This window comes from Staurois parvus, unplaced genomic scaffold (genome assembly GCF_062004578.1).
Source record: "Staurois parvus isolate SC_StPar_1 unplaced genomic scaffold, SC_StPar_1.0 ptg000420l, whole genome shotgun sequence".
Classification (NCBI taxonomy): Eukaryota; Metazoa; Chordata; class Amphibia; order Anura; family Ranidae; genus Staurois; species Staurois parvus.
Window position 1 is genome coordinate 4,803,340 of NW_028318216.1, and position 19,551 is coordinate 4,822,890.

General features: G+C 41.5%; 1 protein-coding gene across 1 annotated transcript in view; it reads right to left on the minus strand.

Moving 5' to 3' along the window:
• LOC149454725 (phosphatidate cytidylyltransferase 2) overlaps window positions 1-19,145 on the minus strand; it is a gene marked incomplete at its 5' end in the record, with an annotated part of 53,805 nt that extends 34,660 nt beyond the window's left edge. The window contains 5 exons of the mRNA XM_089687154.1: window positions 80-138; window positions 3,859-3,998; window positions 6,781-6,878; window positions 6,949-7,045; window positions 19,003-19,145. Of these exons, the coding sequence (XP_089543280.1) occupies window positions 80-138; window positions 3,859-3,998; window positions 6,781-6,878; window positions 6,949-7,045; window positions 19,003-19,145 (537 nt within the window). The remainder of the gene's footprint in view (window positions 1-79; window positions 139-3,858; window positions 3,999-6,780; window positions 6,879-6,948; window positions 7,046-19,002) is intronic.
• Window positions 19,146-19,551: the final 406 nt, after the last annotated feature.

Consider the following 19,551-nt stretch of genomic DNA (forward strand, 5'->3'; position numbering starts at 1 on the left):
TTAAAAAAACCAGACCTACACTTTATGGAAAAAGCCTGCAGCACTACATGCAAAATGACATATCACTGCCATTATTTACCATATAAAACTGGAGACGATAATGCTTCTTCACCAGACTCAGAACAAACATGCAGAACCCTGGAGGAAAATAAATACACAGTCATTGGTAGTAAACATAATACTTATAATTTTATGTACACAAAACCACTGTATACTATGTACTATAGCCTGCGCTCCAGACTATACTTGTCTTTCTTGTATCCAGTTTGCAGAAAAATGGTTCTCCGCAGTCATCAGCCACCGTACATTTAACTTTTAAATAATCCAAAACAAAAGGAAGGGACAGCAACTTACCATAAAAGTCCATTTCTATTTTATTAAAGCCAAAGGATGCACAAACAGTTCCACCTGGTGTCATGACACCTCCAACGCATTTCACTCCTCACAGGAGCTTTGTCATAGAGTCACATACCCTAAATCACTAAGCTCCTGTGAGGAGTAAAATTGTCAGGGACCATCGCGACGCATGGGTCTGCACATGCGTAGGTGTCTGTCAAGACATGCAGGCAGCAGGGCACTAGGACCCAGGAGCACCCGTCGCCTATGACGGTGCTGGGCAGGCACTAGGACCTAGGCTGCGCCTGTCAGGTGCAGGGCGGGCTACTTAAACCAGCCCTGCACAGACACAAGTTGCCGTATGGTCTGATCTTATTCCTGTATTCTGTTGCTGAAGATTCGTTGCTGACCTGCCTGGACCTGACCTCTGCTGACTTCTCCTGCTCTGACCCCTGGCTAAGTTTGACCTCTCTTTGGATATCCCTACCTGATCTGAACTACTGGTACCGACCCCGGCGAGTGACCTGACTATTCTTCTGCCTGCTGCCTTGTACTATGCTGACCTCTCTGTTACCGACCTGGCCCGTCTGACCATGCTCATCCGTCCATCCATCCGGCACGGATCCAGCCATCCCTGCTTCCGCCTTCTGCCTCTTCACATCAGGTTCTCCACCTGCAAGTCCATCCCCACCCTCAGGGGCCCTGGTGAACAAGCAGGCTGGGGCTTAGACTCCGCGCTCTGGGGAATCCTGTCCTGTGGGCTGCTAGAGGTACCACCAGGCGGTTGCTAACAAAAGTGCTTTGGCAACATCTTGGCACCAGGTGGAACTATGTGCATCCTTTGGCTTTAATAAACTAGAAGTTGGCTTTAATGTTGAGCGTCTCTCCCTTTCTTTGTTTTGGATTACTCAAAAGTAATATGTACACATTTGTAAAGCAAAGGAAACTGTAATGGGAAAGACAGTAAAATTAAAATTAGTTGACTTCAAGTCATTCATACAAAATAGAAAGTATCTACTAGAAAAATAGTACATATGGATTGGAAAAGTGTTTATATTGACGTGTTTACAAGAAATAATGGCTACATAAATTATACCAATGTAATCCCATACTTATGTTGTACTTAAGTGCTTTGCCTAACTACTAACAAATTTACAAATGATAATAAATACTGGATGGCAGTCTTCTGGAGTAATTCGAAACTAAAAGCCAACAGATTTAGATTTCCCCTGCCTGCATTAAAAGTCAGATGCCCGAAAGAGTTTTATTTTATGCACACTGGATTCCTAGCTCCTGGGATTAGTCCAGCCTTGGCAGCAAACTTCAACTGGTTCACTCTTTGTTCACTTGTACAGGAAGTTCTCAATTTCACCCGAGATGAATGCTCACTAATTCGACTATTATGTGTGTACTTGTCATTCATGTATGAAACCGTCAAGTCAGAAGATCCAGACTTTCACTATGCAGGACATCTGCCAATAGTGGACACCAAGATGGTGTGGCATGTCACTCCATTAACACTAATTCCTCGGTCCATCTGTAATGCAACCTCTGGCTGCCACAGTGAAGATGCTCCCGGACAAGGGCATTAGAATGTAGGAAGTAGGAATGCTTATACAAATTATATTTTATGTTTAGATCCATTTCTTCTCTCATTCATCCAAAAAGTCATCATATAATTGTAAAGTAAGTGGGTTGGATAGGAATAACAAACATAATGGTGAAACTTTTCAACAGCTAGAGAATTTTAATAAATAAGGCAACTAATTATTTAGAAGACTCGTTGGGTGGTTTTAAGACAGGAAGACTCGCAAAACTAAAATATCCTGTGATCATACACAGTTAATCACTAGCGATCACTACACATACAATGCATGTGGATGTGAAAGTTGGAGAATTTAAATTGCCACTACATGCTGCACTACATTTATTCTACGTGTGGCTAAGGCTGAATTTCAACCAATGCATTTTTCTCTAATGCGATTTCCATTGAAAATCAATGAATAGGCATCAAAAAGCATGTTGCACATTTTTAGTGTGTGCAATGCACTTTGGAGACATATGACAAGCATTATGAAACATCAACGTGTCATGATGTGGTGACGTGCATCTTAACGTAAAGAGGAGCTCCAGTCTCCAGTGTAAAAATTAAAAGTCAGCAGATACAAAAACTGTAGCAGCCGACTTTTAATAAACAGCCACTTACCTGTCCCTGTGCTTACCCCAGCAGTTTTCACCTCCCGTCTTTGGCCCCCTGCACCAGCATCTTAACCATGGGCACCCGACTGACAGCTTGTGAGCTTCACATGTGCGAAGCTCACTGTCCATTGTGAATGGTCCTGCAGCCTTCTGGGACCTGTGACGTGTCCTAGATGACTGCGGGGAGGTGGGTCGGGTCAGAACTTTCGCTCTGATCACCTAGGCCACAGGTGCCAAACACAAGGCCCATGGCTCCTGGCCATTTTATGTGGCCCTTGCACTTCTCCTGCAGGTACCCCCTCGTCTCTGCCCCCACCTTGTCTCAGTAGTCGGCAGCAGAGAGGAAAATAGAACTCCTCTGCCAAATCCTGCACCTCTCAGTGCAGCTGCAGCACCCCCCCATCTCTGCCTTCCCTGGTCTCAGCATTCAGCAGACTCTGGTAACTGACTCCACTCCTCCTCTGCTCCTCCTCCAGACCCTGCACTTTCTGCTTTCCAGCTCTGCCCCAAAGGGGGTGCACGGTGATGTTAGGGAGGGTGTGGGATTCTTGACATCTGATGTAAGGGGGGGGGGTGCTTTGGACATCTAGTCTTACAGATACAACTGGCCCTTTGAGGGCAACCATAATGCTGATACGGCCCACGATGAAATGGAGTTTGACACCTGTGACCTAGGCAGTCGGAGCAGAAGTGAGAGAGGCTGTCAAATTCAGGTACTTCCTCCCTTCCCAAAAGAGCCATTTCATAAACAGGAGTGGGGGAGGAGGCCTTAAAGCGGGAACTTCCTCTTTTAGGTGAAGCTCTGCTTTAAATGGAAAATGTATCAAGTGAAAACATAAAGGTGTGAATCTGGCCTAAGAGCTAGTAAATATTCACTGGGTGAAATTAAAGTGTCATTAAAGGAAGAGGGATAAGAAACCCTGTCAGTTTGTATTGCTTTCTGTGCCCTCGGGAGACTCCCCCTCTCTATTAGTCCTGTTTACCATTATCATCTAAAAGTAAAAAGAAAAGAAAATCACACATTTTAGGATGACATCTGAAGAATAAAGATGACTGGTGTTCTAATTCTCTTATACAAAATGCCTTTAGTGACACTGTTCAGAATGTGCACCCATTAGGCTTGGCGCTCACTTTTTAGTAATGTAATGTGCAAAAAAAAACAAAACAAAAAAAAAGCAACCTAATGATCAGGGAAAAAAGTGAAAAACAGATCCATTTGTATTTAGTGCAGTTTAAGTGAAAGCTAAAAGAGTACTTCCTTGTAGGCAGCATACTTCTAACAATTAACTATTCACATTACTAATGTATAAAACTGCAACCCACCCATCAGGTACAAGGCAAAGGAGATGAATCGATGGTATTTGCTAAGGATCCTAAGTGGCTCCTCCCTTTGTACTAGAGTGAAGAAATAGTCTGTCACGGTCTCTCCATAGAAGAAATAGTTGACACACAGCAAGAAGTACCTGCAGGAATCCAAAGGGAGCAATTACAGACACAACAGAATTAAAAAAAACAAAAAACAAAACAAAAAACACCACACAATCAGTTCCCACACAAGAATAAAGTATATTTCATTATTGTATTTGTTCTTCTTGCATTTCAAAGTTACGTTCCAATAATCAAAAAAAAATAATTTTTCAATGTGTAGTAAGAGAACTGGTTGTTAAAACTGTTCCAATATCAAAGGGGATCACATTTAAAAGTCAATCCCACATCTTTTAGTGAACGTTTAGCATATGCCAGCTGCTTAGCTATTCCACTGCCAGAGACGTTTTTGCATACATTTAAAAAATGTATTTCAGGCCTGAAGAGTACACAAAATCCCAAAACATTTTATATTTTCTGAAAGTAGAGACCCTGGAGAATAAAATAGTGGCAATTCCAATTGTTTTATGTCACACAATATTACCACAAAAGGTCTAGAAAATGCACAATTTCAGTAAAAAAACACATCAAAGTGAGTATTTAGGGCAAACAATTCCCACATTTTTGGTAAATATAAAAGACGAGGTTGCGCCAAGTAAATTGATACCCAACATGCCAAACCTCAAATTTGTGTGTGCCTATGAAATGGTGACAAACTTCAGTACCCTATATTTTCAATAGGTGATGTTTTAAAAGCCTTTATAGGTCATCAGTTTAGTGTTACAGAGGAGGTCTTGTGCTAGAATTATTGCACTCACTCCGGCGTGCGCAGTGATATGTAACGTGTATCATAATCGATGTCTTCACGCATAAGTGCTCCAACATGTGCGTTTGTACAAATGTATGTGGGGGTGAGGGGCTCACTTTTTTTTGGGGGGGGGGGGGGTGTTCTGTGCTTGGGTATTTATTTTTTTGCAATTTAATAAAAAAAATTCACTTAACTTAGTGTCCCTTTTGTGATGGAAAAAAAAGTCCCCTATGCAATGATTTTTAAGTGACAGGTTCTCTTTGAGACCCTGCATGTCTCCTCTGGTCACCACTAGATGTATTGCAATGCAGATCGCACTGGTACTGGGCGCTGTGGAAGCGTTTGAGCAGCAGTGCCACCGCCCAACTGCTTCCACCTGACAGGCAGGAGTCTGCCTGTCAGATTTATACACAATCCCGACGGCTGCAGCCACCGGATTGTGTATAAAACCCCCCGCTATCAGGTCTACATGCAGTACAGACCTGGCATTGAAAGGGTTACAGCAGTAATAAACACAAAAATGTTATATATTGCAGCTACCAGTCCTTAGAGGGAAAAAAGTCTAACAAAGAAAATGAATGATGCAGCCATCACATAGGTATTCATCTGGTGATCTGGCCAGTAATACATCTCCTTTATTATACAGACACCACTCTGGAAGAAGGAGCACAGGAGGCACCTCTGGACAGCATCATTGTTGGTCTGAAGGTTTTAGATGTGCTAGCAGATTATGGATACGCTAACAAATTGAAGCCAAACACCAGCTCACATTGCAGTTACACAAGCAGTAAAGGAAACAGGTTTTTTTTTTATTTTTCTATTTGAAATAAAGGTTTATAATGAAGGATAAAGATTTATACATAAATAAAAGCTGATCACTGTCAGCACCCTTGTCCATAGTAAATTGTTGTCTCAACACTGATTGCTAAATCAGCAGGAGAGCTTGTCGAAAAACGGAATGACTGGCTGGATAACTAGGTAAAAAAAAAAAAAAGGAAAAGAAAAGATATAAAGATAATGAAAACAAATGCAGCCACCACTTCTAAGAATATGTTAGCAGCAATATAATAAATATTTGATTTTGGGTTTAATACCACTTTAAGCTGGACATACACAGTTAGTCTCCCCCCCTATAAAATAGATTTTATGTTTTTGGGTTTTAAAGTAAACCTAAACCCTAATGAGATATAGGGGAAGATTACTAAAACTGGTACACTCAGAATCTAGTGCAGCTGTGCATGGTAGCCAATCAGCTTGACCATCACTAAAACAGGCAGCTGCAAACTGAACAAATCACTCTTAGGAGAAAACTTTATTGCAGACCTGTAATCTGGCAGTCCCCATCCATAGCCACACCCCTTATCTATAGATATTTATTTCAGGTACTTATACAGCACCACCAATTTACACGGCGCTTTACACATATATATTGTACATTCACATCAGTCCCTAACCCTCAAGGGGCGTACAATCTAAGGTCCCTAGCTTACATTCATACATACACATACTAGGGCCAATTTAGACAAGATCCAATTAACCTACCAGCATGTCTTTAGAGTGTGGGAGGAAACCGGGAGTACCCGGAGGAAACCCACGCAAGCACAGGGAGAACATGCGAACTCCAGGCAGATGGTGCCGTGGTTGGGACTCAAACCCTAGTACTGCCAGGCAGAAGTGTTAACCATTAAGCCACTGTGCTGCCCATTTATTAAAGTTCAATTGGCCACCAGGCGGTGCCTAGTGCTGCCCCGAAATAAAAAATAAAATCGTGCACGCACTATTTTTTTTTTTTTTTTTTTTTTTTTAAGCGCACCATGCCCACACATCACAGCAACGCAGTATTGTAAATCGGGCATGCAGGAGACAAGGAATTTTGACTGTGTTGGAATAGAGGCCCAGAGCAGTCCCACCGCATCTGGTGTGTATGGAGTCTTATTTAAAAATGTATTTAGCATGTCAATAGGGGGTAGCAGAAAAACGGGACCAGGGAAGGCAAAATATAGGCAGATCAATTTCAGTTTTAATAAAATTCAAAGCATTCCAAATGTAATTTTAGTGCATCTTTTACCCACCAGCTAAGTGTCCGGAACCAAGGCAACTCATAGGAATGGTAGACATTGTATCCAATCATAATGATCTCCTGGAAACATTTAATCTGCACACACATCACCTGCAGAAAGAATCAAACATTGTAAAATTGTTTTGTTTTGGGGAAAGAAGGAAGAGGTAAAAGCACTTACAATCATCATCAGCACGAGGGGTCCCAAATAGATGATGATGAAGAAAAAGCCAATCATGGCTAACGTTAAGATGCCTCTGACCCACCAGTTCTTCCATCTGTATGGAAAGAAGAGAACGGTAAATGTAAAACAGAATTGTAAGTAGGCCATTGTTTATGGTGTAGACTAGAGTTTGAGATCCTAAACTGACAGGCTGGAATGTATACTCTAGTTCAGTGTTTCTCAACCTTTTTTCAGACAAGGCACCCTTCAAAATTATGGATAGTCCCGAGGCACCCTTTAAAATTATGGACAGTCTTGAGGCACCCCATTCTAAAATGTGAAAATTATTCTAATAGTTTTATATAATGCAGAAACATCCACACATGTAGGGCACCCAACATTAGAGGTGATTTATTCTTCCAAAGCAAATACACTTTTGCACACTGGTACTGACTAGTATTCCAGAGTTTCTCTCCTCCCTCAGTTTTTCTCCATCACTAAACTAATGTGACCCCAGCAGTGACGGAGAAGGGCAGGGGAGGGGCAAACTAGGATTCTGTGCCTTCAGATGACATCCTCCTTATTAACTGATGATGTCATTGGTTGTCAGGATGTCGGCGGCTAGAAGGTCGTAATGATGAACAATGAAAACCTGTGGTTTTGTGTAACTAAAAGTCAGGCTTGATCCACCCGCTGGCTTTTATACAAGTTTTGGGCAGTTTTTAGATATTTTGCCAAGGCACCCCTGAAGAAACCTCAAGGCAATCTGGTTGAGAAAGGCTGCTCTGGTTGACAGCTACTCTCAGAATTGATATGTATAAACTGCTGAAGCTGAACTCTGCGCACAAAAACTTTAGGACATATATCCACTTTGTGTGTACCAAATGAATTTTCAGACCTAGTTACTACCTTATAAAACTAGCAGTGACATCATCACTGTGCTGTATATAGCCTGTGCAGAACAGAGTTGTAGGAGGGGCCCCACCAGCTTCACCTACTAGAGTAGTGGTTCTCAAACTTCCTAATGCCGCGACCCTTTAATACAGTTCCTCATGTTGTGGTGACCCCCAACCATAAAATGATTTTCATTGCTGCTTCATAACTATAATTTTGCTACTATTATGAATCGTAATGTAAATATCTGATATGCAGGATGTATTTTCAATAGTTCTGTGATTGTACGAGAACATTTTTGTGCCTGTCCCTTTGGATATTTTCACATGAACTGTCATGACCAGCCCTTGACAGAGAAGTACTAATGATCAGATTATCAGAAAGCGTTTTCATTTTGCGCCCTGGTCAATCGACTGAAGGAATTTGATGGGAACGGAAGTTAATCTGATTGCCATTTGGATCTGATAGTAAAATTGAAGTGTGTATGGCCAGTATCCCCCCCTTCCCCTCAGGGATATCAGCCCTCTCCCACACCAAGGCGTCTGTCCTGAGGCTCCTTGTATGACCCCGGAACGTTTGGGATTGCTGGTCGCTGTGTACTTCCCTCTAGCGGTCCGTGTGCCCCAGTGCCAGCCCTCGTACAAGTGCTGTGAGGAGAAGCCTCCGTGGGAGGTGAGCGGCTGTAGGGCACACGCTCTGCGGGTAACCAGATCCCCCTTCCCTGGAGGCAAAGGGGGGCCCGGCTCACATCTATCCAGCTGTTGTGAGCAGCTGCCCACTCAGGGAAACATGCATCAGGTGCAAGGGCAGCCAATGGGTGGCAGTGGGGCACCTCCGACTCACGAGGGGCCTCCAGCCTGGCCAGATGCTCATATCGCACAGGGAGCATGCCAGTCAGTGTGCAGATGTTAGTCCAGCGTGAGAGGCTCGCAGCAAGCCGAGCCCCTCCGGCCGCCCTCACCACTACCTCATAGAGTCTATCTACATGTGGGAGGACCCGCCAGGAGACGGATAGAGGAGCGGTGTCTCGGTTCCTAAGACCATCGGAAATATGTGTTTCCTGATGGTCTTAGGCGACCCCTGTGAAAAGGTAGTTCGACCCCCAAAGGGGTCGCAACCCACAGGTTGAGAACCACTGTACTAGAGGCTGCCTGCAGAAAACTACAGGAGGGGGCGGAGACAAGACCAGCCACCTTGCATAAGGAGAGAGAGCAGTAGTGAGCAGTCTTTATTACAGGAAGCTCCTGCACAAAAGGAAAATTTAACACACGTCTGGAAGAAATACACAAAGTACACCAAGATCAAGTAAGAATACACGGCTCTTGTATTTGGACAATATTTGCTCATGTCAGAGTTGAGCTTTAAAAAGGACATTCACAAAATGAATGGAAATGCTTTTCTGCAGTAACACAGGGACTGCCACAGGTCAGTTGTAAATTATTCCTGCTCTCACAGAGCATCATCTAACAAAAAAGTACAGTCTGTGCTAAATAATGTTAAAGTCCATCAATTACACAAAAATCCATGCTCAAAAGTGAAACCCAACCATCAACAGAGATGAAAAAACCCTCATTCAGTTTATCAAGAGGAGGAAGATGACACCTCCTAGGATCCTGGTGAAAACGACAGACATGCAAGAGCTCCTACCAGAGCTATTGGGCTTGAATATAAAAAAAGCCACCAGCTCTTTAGGGGTTAACCCCAAATGACTCTCCAGGGTTTGTGGTGCAGGGATGGTTCTGTCCTTGGCTCCGCTCCAACTCTGTGTTTCCACCAATAAGTCATGCAAGGAATAAGCACTAATAGTGTAGTATGCCCAAAACTAACATTTTATTAAGGATAAATGAATACACTCACAATAGTTTAAATGTTGCATAGCCATCAAAGAACAATCCCAGAGCTGCAGCAATCCCAATGTGTGGCCGTTCTGGCCAGCTGCCGTGTAGCATGGTGACGTCACGTGTCATAAAGCATCACTCTATTTAAAGGGCACCCCTCCAACAATGGAAGAGAGAAGGAAAGGTCAGAATGCCTGTCAGGTTTTTAAAGACTTTTGTGCTGCAGACAAAAACAGGAAATGAGTGGAATTCTCCCCAAAGAAATTAGAAACCCTGCCTTGAGTGCGGTCACCAACAATGATGTCCTATTAGAAGGTTTTTCCTTACCTAGCATTAAAAGTGACAAATTTAGAATTTTTACATTCCCGCCATCTGTCCTTGTGATGATAATCAAAGGGTGAATCTCCGTAACTGATGTACAGGCAGAAGAAGAAGAAAAAAAAAAAAGGGGGAAAAAGGGCAGCTTTCCATTTCCATATATTAACCAAACTAAGAGAAACACACTTTGGTTTGAGTTACTTTCTGCCCGGATTCACACTGTGTGAGCTGCACTTAAGAGATGCCCGCGCATCATTCATTCTGAATGGCACCCCCACACATCTCAGCTCCCTTGCGGGTACGAGAACCGCAGGGTCAAAAAGACCATGCAGTTTCCCTGCGGCAACGTTTTTTAAAAAGGTGCATGCACCTTTTTTGCAGAAATTCAGGCACAGCAGCCTATTCAAATGAATGGGCTGCCATGCCTACGCAAACGTGGGACACACGGTCCACACAAGTGTGAACCAGGGCTGAATCTTTCTATACAATAAAGGGAAGTTGCAGACTTTACCAGCAGATGGCACAAAAAACACTAACCTTCCATTCACATCAAGCCCGACTTTGAAATCGTGCGACTTACAGTGAAGTCGCACGTTTTCAAAATTGGGGGACCCACCAATTTCAGGTGCTATTTACAAGACATCTGATACAGATGTCTATGCAAATCGCACCAAAAGTAGTACATGTACTACTTTTGAAATCGGTGCGGTTCTGACTTGATATGACTGCTCAAATTGCGGACAATAGGGTGCAACTTGACATGCGATTTGCAGGTCGCATGGCATGCAAATCGCATGCCAAGTCGAATCGAAGTGAATGGGGTGTAAGAGAAGAGATTTACTAAAACTGGTACACTCAGAATCTGGTGCAGCTGTGCAGGGTAGCCAATCAGTTTCAACTTGATCAATTAAAAGGATAAGTCCACCTTTCGTAACATGTTATACCCATATTCAGGGTGCAACATACAATTTATTACTGTCTGACTAGTCCCTGCAGCCCCCCCCCACCGATGTGACAGCTAGCAGGGGATCTTATCCCCCTGCTCCGCCTGCCCAGCCATGTCATTCATTGACAGAGTTCTGTGAATGGGAAACTAAAGCCTTTGTGGCTGTCGGCTTGTAGTTCTTAATGGACTATCTCAGCGCTGTGGTAGTTCATTTATTCTTCCTGTCAGTGTGAAACTGCTTGCTCCTAATAGATACAAGCAGACAGATTATACCGACAGTCAGTGGGAGACCTGCATGGCACCAGTGATCTGCTGATCACTGGTGCAATGCCTTCAAGGCTCTTAAAAAAAAAAAAACAAACAAACAAAAAAAACCAGCAAATGCACATTTTTTTTACCAGAAAAAAAAATCATGCTGCATCAAAATGCATGGTACTTCGATACCAAGCTATTCTGTGTGTTTGTTACCAAGGTGCAATGGGATCCCTATAGGGGTTCCAGCATCAGATGTGTTAACCTCGTGTTGTTCTGTCCAAAAGGTAGGAGGAAAGGAAAAGCACTGCAAGATTGAGTATTAGGCGTAAATGGTCACACATTTGCAGATATAGTATATAATATGCTGGCTCCACAAGCAACATTAAAGTGGAACTTCACTCGCTCAATCAACATAGATTATATTTAATCCTTATGATGCTAGCATTAGTAAATGGATAGGAAAGTAGATCATATTTACTTATTTTACAATTGTTCAGTTACTTCCTGGTTTCTGTGCCTAGGCAAATGTCATACATCGCAGCAGTCTTCAGGAGGGGCGGGAGGATTCTGAGCTCAGCCAATGCCTGAGCTAAGGGCAGATGGATTGCAGGAAGTAAATGTTACAAGAATCATCTGCCCTTTACTCAAGATGGCCACTGCCAGAAATGCTAGGGGGTGTTTTTTGAAAATTTTCAGCAAAAAGCATGGAGAGATGGATGAATGGGCAAGTTTGCTTTGAATAATATTGATTAATTAAATAGATGTTTGGTTTGTGGTGCTCAGATGCAGTGCAATTCTACTTTAGGTAAATTAAAATAGCCAGTAAGCTGCTACTGAATCCACTAGAAGATAAAATATTGTTCCACGAGTCAAAATACAGTAGATGTTTGGTTGCCACTAAAAAAAGCTCATTGATGTTCCCAAACTTCCTACATTTTGTCCAGCAAGGGTAATTTAGAAGGGCTGCCCTGTCACCAGATGCTACAGACAGCAGCTATGTTCGATAAGATCACATAGCAAACAGACTTCTGAACCGTTACACAATACTGTGTTATCAAGGCAGGCATGGGACAGCTGATAACTATTCATGATTTGTAATTGAAGCCTAGGCCAGGTTAAATTAAGACTTTGAACATCTGTGTCTTCATTTCATTAATGGTTCAACACACACACAGACACGCACACACTAGCAGCGAGCACACGTACACCAAAAAAGAAAAAAGTCTAAGACTTGGATACAACTGATTATCTCCGGGCAGCATACAGGATATGGACATCGGGTCAGGAAATGGGACTACAAGAAAAAAAAAAAATGGAAAGAAGCTCTAGGTTATTTCAAATATCACAATTGCTTTAGTCACAAAACAGGAAACTAGAGAGACCAATGCATGTAGATTAAAGAAAAAAAAACAAAAAACACACACACACACACACACAGTCTATTACACTGTATAGACCTTGTATAGACCTTGTACTTTTTTGAAATGTAAGGCTCCATGTACACGGGACGTTAGGAAAACACATCTGAACCATGTAAACTGACTGCTGGAAAACGTAGGTTAAAAAAAGTCTGTTTAGCCGCGCTTGCATACTGCGTTTATGAATGTTTGTGTTTAGAAGCGTTTTTTAAAGATAACCTCAGGAGACCTTCCAAAATGCCCAGAATGCACTGAAAAACAGTAAAAAATTAACTATTTCAGACATTTTGAGAGAAATAGAGAGAGCAGAAGCAGAGAGAGCAGTATGTGTTGAGATTAGCAGTTTTTTTTTATTTTGTGGTGTTTGGATGTGTTCCAGCTCATTTCTGTGCAGAAATTATTGCAGCAGTGTCTAACAAATTTTCTTTCATGCGAAACCTCAAAGTATGGTGTACCAGGTCCATTTGAGTACTGGGAAAATGCTTTGCATGCATTTTTCCATGATGAAAAAAGGCTTTGAACAGCATCTGGAAATGGAAGAGTTAAAAAAAATTTCCAAATGTAAACGCTTATAAACATGGTTTGCTGCGTTTACACGCGTTCGGCATTTGAAAAGCTTATAAAATCTACTCCTCTACGCAAGTTTGGTGCGCTCAAAAAACGACTGTAAACGACATAGTGTACATGGACACATAGGAAAACTTTAGGGAGAGTTCAGGGGCTGCTGAAAAAAAAAAAAAAACACAGAAAAGCTCCTAAATGTGAGTTTATCAGCTACAGTGTACATGGAGCCTAAGGCTTAAGAAAAACGAAACAAAAAAAAAAACACAACCATGCAGAAAAAGAAAAACAAACAATTTCAAGCATTTTTTTGTACTAGTGTAAAGGAGCATTTAGCATTTTTTTTCTGCCAGAAAAACTCTCTCCAAAATGCAGAGTTTTTGCCTCTAAACGTGGAGCTCAAAAAGCACCTCTAGACTACCTAATGTGCATGGACACAAAGGATAACATTAGTTGCTTCTAAAGGCAAAGTACTAAACTCCTCTAAGGAGCAGCGTTTTTTCAAGCTAGTGTGAATGGAGCCTAAATGATAAGTTCACCTTCTGTAACGTTACACCCATGTTCAGGGAAAGGACCAACTCCAGCTCCACGTTGTGACAGCTAGCGAGGGATCTTCTCCCCCCCACTAGCTGTCACAATTCTAAAAAAAAAAAGTGGCAGTGTGGGGCTCCACCCTCCCAACCATGTCACTCATTCACAGCATTCTGTGAATGGGAAAACTACAAGTACCAACAGCCTTTGCTGTTGGCTTGTAGTTCTCAATGAACCAACACGGGACTATTGAGCACTCTGGTAGTTCATTGATTCTTCCGGTCAGAGTGTATCCGCTTGCCTGTACAAGCACCCAGATACAATGACAGATTTGTAGGAGTCCTGCAGGGCATCAGTGAACAATGGTGCAATACTTTACAGGCTCCCAAATAATGTGCATTATTTTTTGTTAAAAGGCAAACTTATTCTTTAAACCAAGTTTGCGTTCTTCTCTAATGCTCTGGAACCAAATTTGTAATGCCATTTATAATAACAAGAAAGAAAGGTGTCATAAGGAGACTTTTTCAGACTATCATTGCCGACTCCTTTGGAGGTTGGCTACCCAGTTGAAATGGCGATTCTCTGGTGTAATTCAAAACTCCAGGCTAAAAAAAAAAAAAAAAAAAAAACACACAATGGAAGCTATTTTAACTATCAAAGGACTCATTCACACAGGCTGCCAGTGGGGCAGTAAAAGCAGGTGATAATTCCACCCCCCCCAACCCGAACGACCACCTGAACACAAAAAAAAGGCAGCTTTTTGTAGCTGTACACAGGACACGGCAGTGATGCTTCACTTCGTGGCCATGGCAAAAATTAAACATGTCTAATATGGCTGGTGGTATGGCTGGTGGTATGGCTGCCGAACACGACCCATTCAGATGAATAGGGCTGTAATGCAACCACATGCAGTGCAATGCATGTGGTAGCAATGTGGTAGGTCTGTATTTCGAGGGTTAAAATAGGCGGTGCGGAGGCTGCATTTTGCCTCCTCACTGTCTGCCATAAGCCAGCTTAAAAGCGATCCGCTAAATATCAACACTCAGAAAGGCGGCAATATTAGTCATAGGAGGGAATGGGCCTGAAGGATTTGCATTTTTGTCCCTCCATTCCTGGGAGAGGCATTAAGGCTGGCCATACACTATACAATTTTTTGTCCAATTTCCTTTAGATTTACCTTCAACTATGTAGTGCAAGGGTCTGCCTAATTGGATAGAATTAAAGTGTTGTTTATGTTGACCTCATATTATATGGTTTTTGGTAAATCTAAAGCAAAACAGGCTGGCCATACATCATACAATTTTCTTGAGATTTTTGCTTTAGATTTACCAAAAACCATATAATATGAGGTCAACCCTAAACAACACTTTCAATTGTATCCAATTAAGCAGAACCTTGCACTACATAGTTGAAGGTAAATCTAAAGGAAATTGGGCAGAAATTGGACAGAAAATTGTATAGTGTACGGCCAGCCTTAGCCTGTGACTGGACAGTGAAGGAGCCTCCTTACATGCAGTATTTCAGGCTTACCTGGTAATTCACACTTCTTCCATATTTACACTTCTCCTTGCTATCAGTGACAAGACATGGAAGCATCCCCTCCTGGCATGAATTGCTGCACAGCCACAAATCGTATTCACTGGCTACTCATATACAATTACATTGTCATCATATGTGGCTCAGCATTATTTGAAATATAATAAGTGCCTCATTCAGAATTCAGATATGAACAAGCACACCATGGAAATACTCTTGCGATTCCTACTAAACTCAGGAGGTGATCACCCTTCCTGAACTGCCAGAAAGCTTTTTCTGACCTGTAGTAGGGTCTGGATGAGGGGGTTACCACTTCCTAAAAAACAGTCACCAGTAATGAAAAGAAATGAATGGCTTGTAAACCAATACTCAGTGGAGACCATTTGCAAAAAAAAAATACATTTAAAACAAAAGTGGAGAACTTGAAGTGGTAAAGACCAACCAAAAGCTCCAATTTAATCAGCTACTGTATATTCAGTACATTCTCTGTGAAGCAAAATAAAAAAGGTGGTCTTTTGTTTAGATAACAAACCACAGCTTGAGTAGAAATTCATGTTCCCTGCCTGTATGCCATTGAGAAAGACTCTTCCTCCATGTGTAAAAGCAGTGGTTTCTCTCCAGCATGCTTCCAGCCGAGTCAGAGCTAGAGCTTTCCAATCCGAAGCAAGTTTAAACTTTGCAAATTGCAAAAGGTATATGCATGACTTAGCAGGGAGCAGGTCAGACCTAAGCAGAGAGACCTCTGTTTTCACAGAGAAAGCAAGGGTAATTATCTGTAGCATGCTGGCAAGGGACAGGCTTTTCTACTCAGGCTGCACCTGCTTTAAAAAAAAAATTAAAATTAAAAAAATTATTATTATTAAGAATAACAACAATAATCCTTTACATGCCTTTTGTTTAGATGCATCTGAATGTATTTAGCTGCATTAAACCAAGATTAATTGGGTTTTTTTTAAAAAAAAAGTAACACATGTTGACTGCTTCAGGCAACTCACCACCTCACTTCAGAATTCTTTGAACCTTTTTTATTATTATTATTATTATTATTATTATTATTCAGATCCTATATATTCACCTTTAAAATGTGACCCATATCTACTGTGGACACAAGAACTTACAAGTACATAAAACCGCACATGGGTTATAATAAGCACCACTATGAGTTTATTCTAACAGTAATCTGTAAGCGATTTGTTTTATCATCACTGCACCATTTCATTAGAGGATGTGCCAGCTGGGGTTTAGCTGTGCAGTGGTTTCCCACTAATCTGCTTACAATGCAGTCACTCAGTCAATACATTCAAACAGCCTCTCTACAAAAGACATTTTCCAAGTAGTACAAACATTACCAATGCGGTATATTTTATTAGAACATACTTTTTTTTATTTAAACTGAACACGTAAAATATAGTGTGATGCAAGGGTGTAGTTTTGGGTGACAACTTGTTTACCACTACTCAATCAGTAAGTAAGCACAGTAAGAGGTTAACAAAAGATATGATATATATATATATATATAATCACACACACACTATAGAAAAGAATAATCCCCCTTTAAAATAATCACGTGTTGTTGCTTTGCAGTCTGAACTGAGGATAGACAGTTTTTGTTCTATCCAGCTTTAGTTGATCCTGGAAGTCATCATCCCACAATAGGAAGTTTCTGAACAATGGCCTCCATGGCAGAATCACCAAGTATTTTGTTTAGTTAAAAAAAAAAAAAAAAAAAAAAAGACTAAAACCATCTTTTGAAATTACAGTGACTGTAGTGATTGGGTTTAGATCAACCTTTAGTCACTGCACAGGCTGATATAGAATTACTAGGAATTACTGTGGAAATATGCCAACTACTACTGCCAACTTGCTTTTATGAAGGTAATATCTTCACTGATCTCTTTCTTAAAGTGATATTAAAGGTTTGATTTTTTTTTTCTTAAACAAACATGTCATACTTACCTGCTCTGTGTAATGGTGTTGCACAGAGCAGCCCCAATCCTCTTCTTCTTGGGTCCCCCGATAGCGCTCCTCCCCCTTGACCAGTGTTCCCAATAGTAAGCTACTTGCTATGGGAGCACTGATGTGTGCTCGCACCTGAGTCCTGCTCTGTGTGTCCACAAGACACACAGAGCCGCAGTTCATCTCCCGCTGCTGTGTCTCAGCCAGTGATGAGAAGAGAGACCCAGAACAGCTGAGGCTCCTGTGCACATTGCTGGATCAAGAGGGGGCTTAGGTGAGTATTCGAGGGGCTGTGGGTTGAGCAGCACACAGGTTTTTTACCTTCATGCTAGAATGCATGAAGGTAACAAACCTTCAGCCTTTAAAACCATTTTAACTTTGCCTCCAAATGGACAAGTAAATCAGCAACCCAGAACCAGCAAGTACATCTGGTTTGCACAGTGACTCACTGTGTAGTAAAAGAAGCATAAAGAATAAACTTGGAACTTTTTACTTTACCAGGGGTCAGCACTTACAGATTCAATAATTCCATCCAGACAGGTACCTTTGAGGGAGAGGGGAAATGTCAAGAAGGATGGATGTCCTAAAATGGACATGACAGGCCATCCTCTTAGTTAGGAAAAAGGGCAAACTTTCTATGCAAAAGTGGTAGCTGTAAAAATAGTCATTTCTGGAAAAAAGCATAAAATTTAAAATGTCAAACTTAGGCATGAAAAATATGTTTTAAAAAAAAGGGGAAAATTATTAATAAAAAAAAAGTTAGAAAATAAATGCATTAAGGGTTCTATACTGAATTGGCTTGGTTCATTATGCTGACATTCAGGCTAAATAAATAAATATTGTCTCACCAGTTCTCAGCCAGGGTTCCTCCAGAAGTTTCTAGAGGTTTGTTACTCTAGCAGTGGCAGACTGGCCTCCCATCTGACAATGCCTGCACACCTCTGGGACAGCATCTCTTGGCCTGGTCAGTGGCATGCCTCCAATGATCTTAGTAGCCATCTTTAAGGGTGGCATTCTTATTGGCCAACGATGTAAGAAGGCATTTCTCCACTGACCACTGTAAAGGACCCCCGGTGATTTTTTTTTTTCTAGTCATTGTCACTTGTGATTTCAACTTTTTGATTATTTTGCAAATGTTTTGTGGTTATAACTTTAAAATAATTTTATTTAGAGCATTTTAGCGTTACAAAGGATCCAACATGAATGTTAAATACTCTAGGTGTGCCATATTTTTATTCTTTTATTATTTGTATCACTTACTGATATTAATAGCAAAATGAGATGTAGGTATAGTTTTACCAGGTGTTCTCTGAGACCTGTGAATTATTTTAAAGGTTCCTCTGCAAAAAAGGGTTACAGGCCGGTCTAAATACAAGAGCCATATGTATTCTTACTTGAATCTTGGTAATTATGTATTTCTCCAGATATGTGTAATGAACTAGCCTGAAGCAACTCCTCACCTTTGTCTCTCTACAGGGGTTTCCTGTAATAAAGGCCAATAACTGCTATGCTCACTCCTTGTGCAGGGTAACTGGTCTTGTCTCCGCCCCATCCTGTAACTATTTTTTGCAGGTGGCCTGTAGTGGGTGGAGCCTGCTGGGTCCCTCCCACAGCTCTGCTCTCTGCACAGGCTATGTACACCACAGTGATGATGTCACCACTACTTTTACAAAGTAATATTAGTGTCTGCAAAGGTGTTAAGTTCATATAAAATGGTTTTATATGCTTTGTGGCTATAGAAGAAATCATTTACTGAATAATTTTGTGCCTTCCCTGACAATATACTATATAAAGTGTCTATGAAAGAAAAGTACAGAACCTGGACGACAGGCTTGATAAAGCTCTGTTTAGGACCTCTGGAGTGTCATCGGTTGGCGTGCCTTGTTGAGTACCGGCAGGGTCGGTTTTACTGTCGCTGTCAGATGCTGTCTCGCCATCAAGTTTGGTATCAGGTTCAATTTCCTGAAAGAAAACACAACATGGTTTACTTACAAACACATCCCATACGTTCTATACAGTATAATCATATATACAATCCACATCTATCACACAAGATAGGTGAAGCCTCTCTCAGTTCTTGTATCAGAGTTTTAGTATGGCGGGTTTTTAACTGTGCACACTAAACATTTCTGCAATTCCTTGAACTCATTGACATGTTAGATATTCAGGACAGTCCTCCAATATCTCACTCTGAGGGGTAGAATGTTACTTTTGGGCTAAAGGAAACTCTTACTGGCAATCAGTGCAACATAATGAATTCAAAGATGTGATTTTCTGCAAGTGCTTAAAATAATTCAGAAGCATATTGGCCTGTATCACTAGGCTTTTGTTGGCTTTAAGTGGGATCTGCATTCCAACAGAAGCCTTT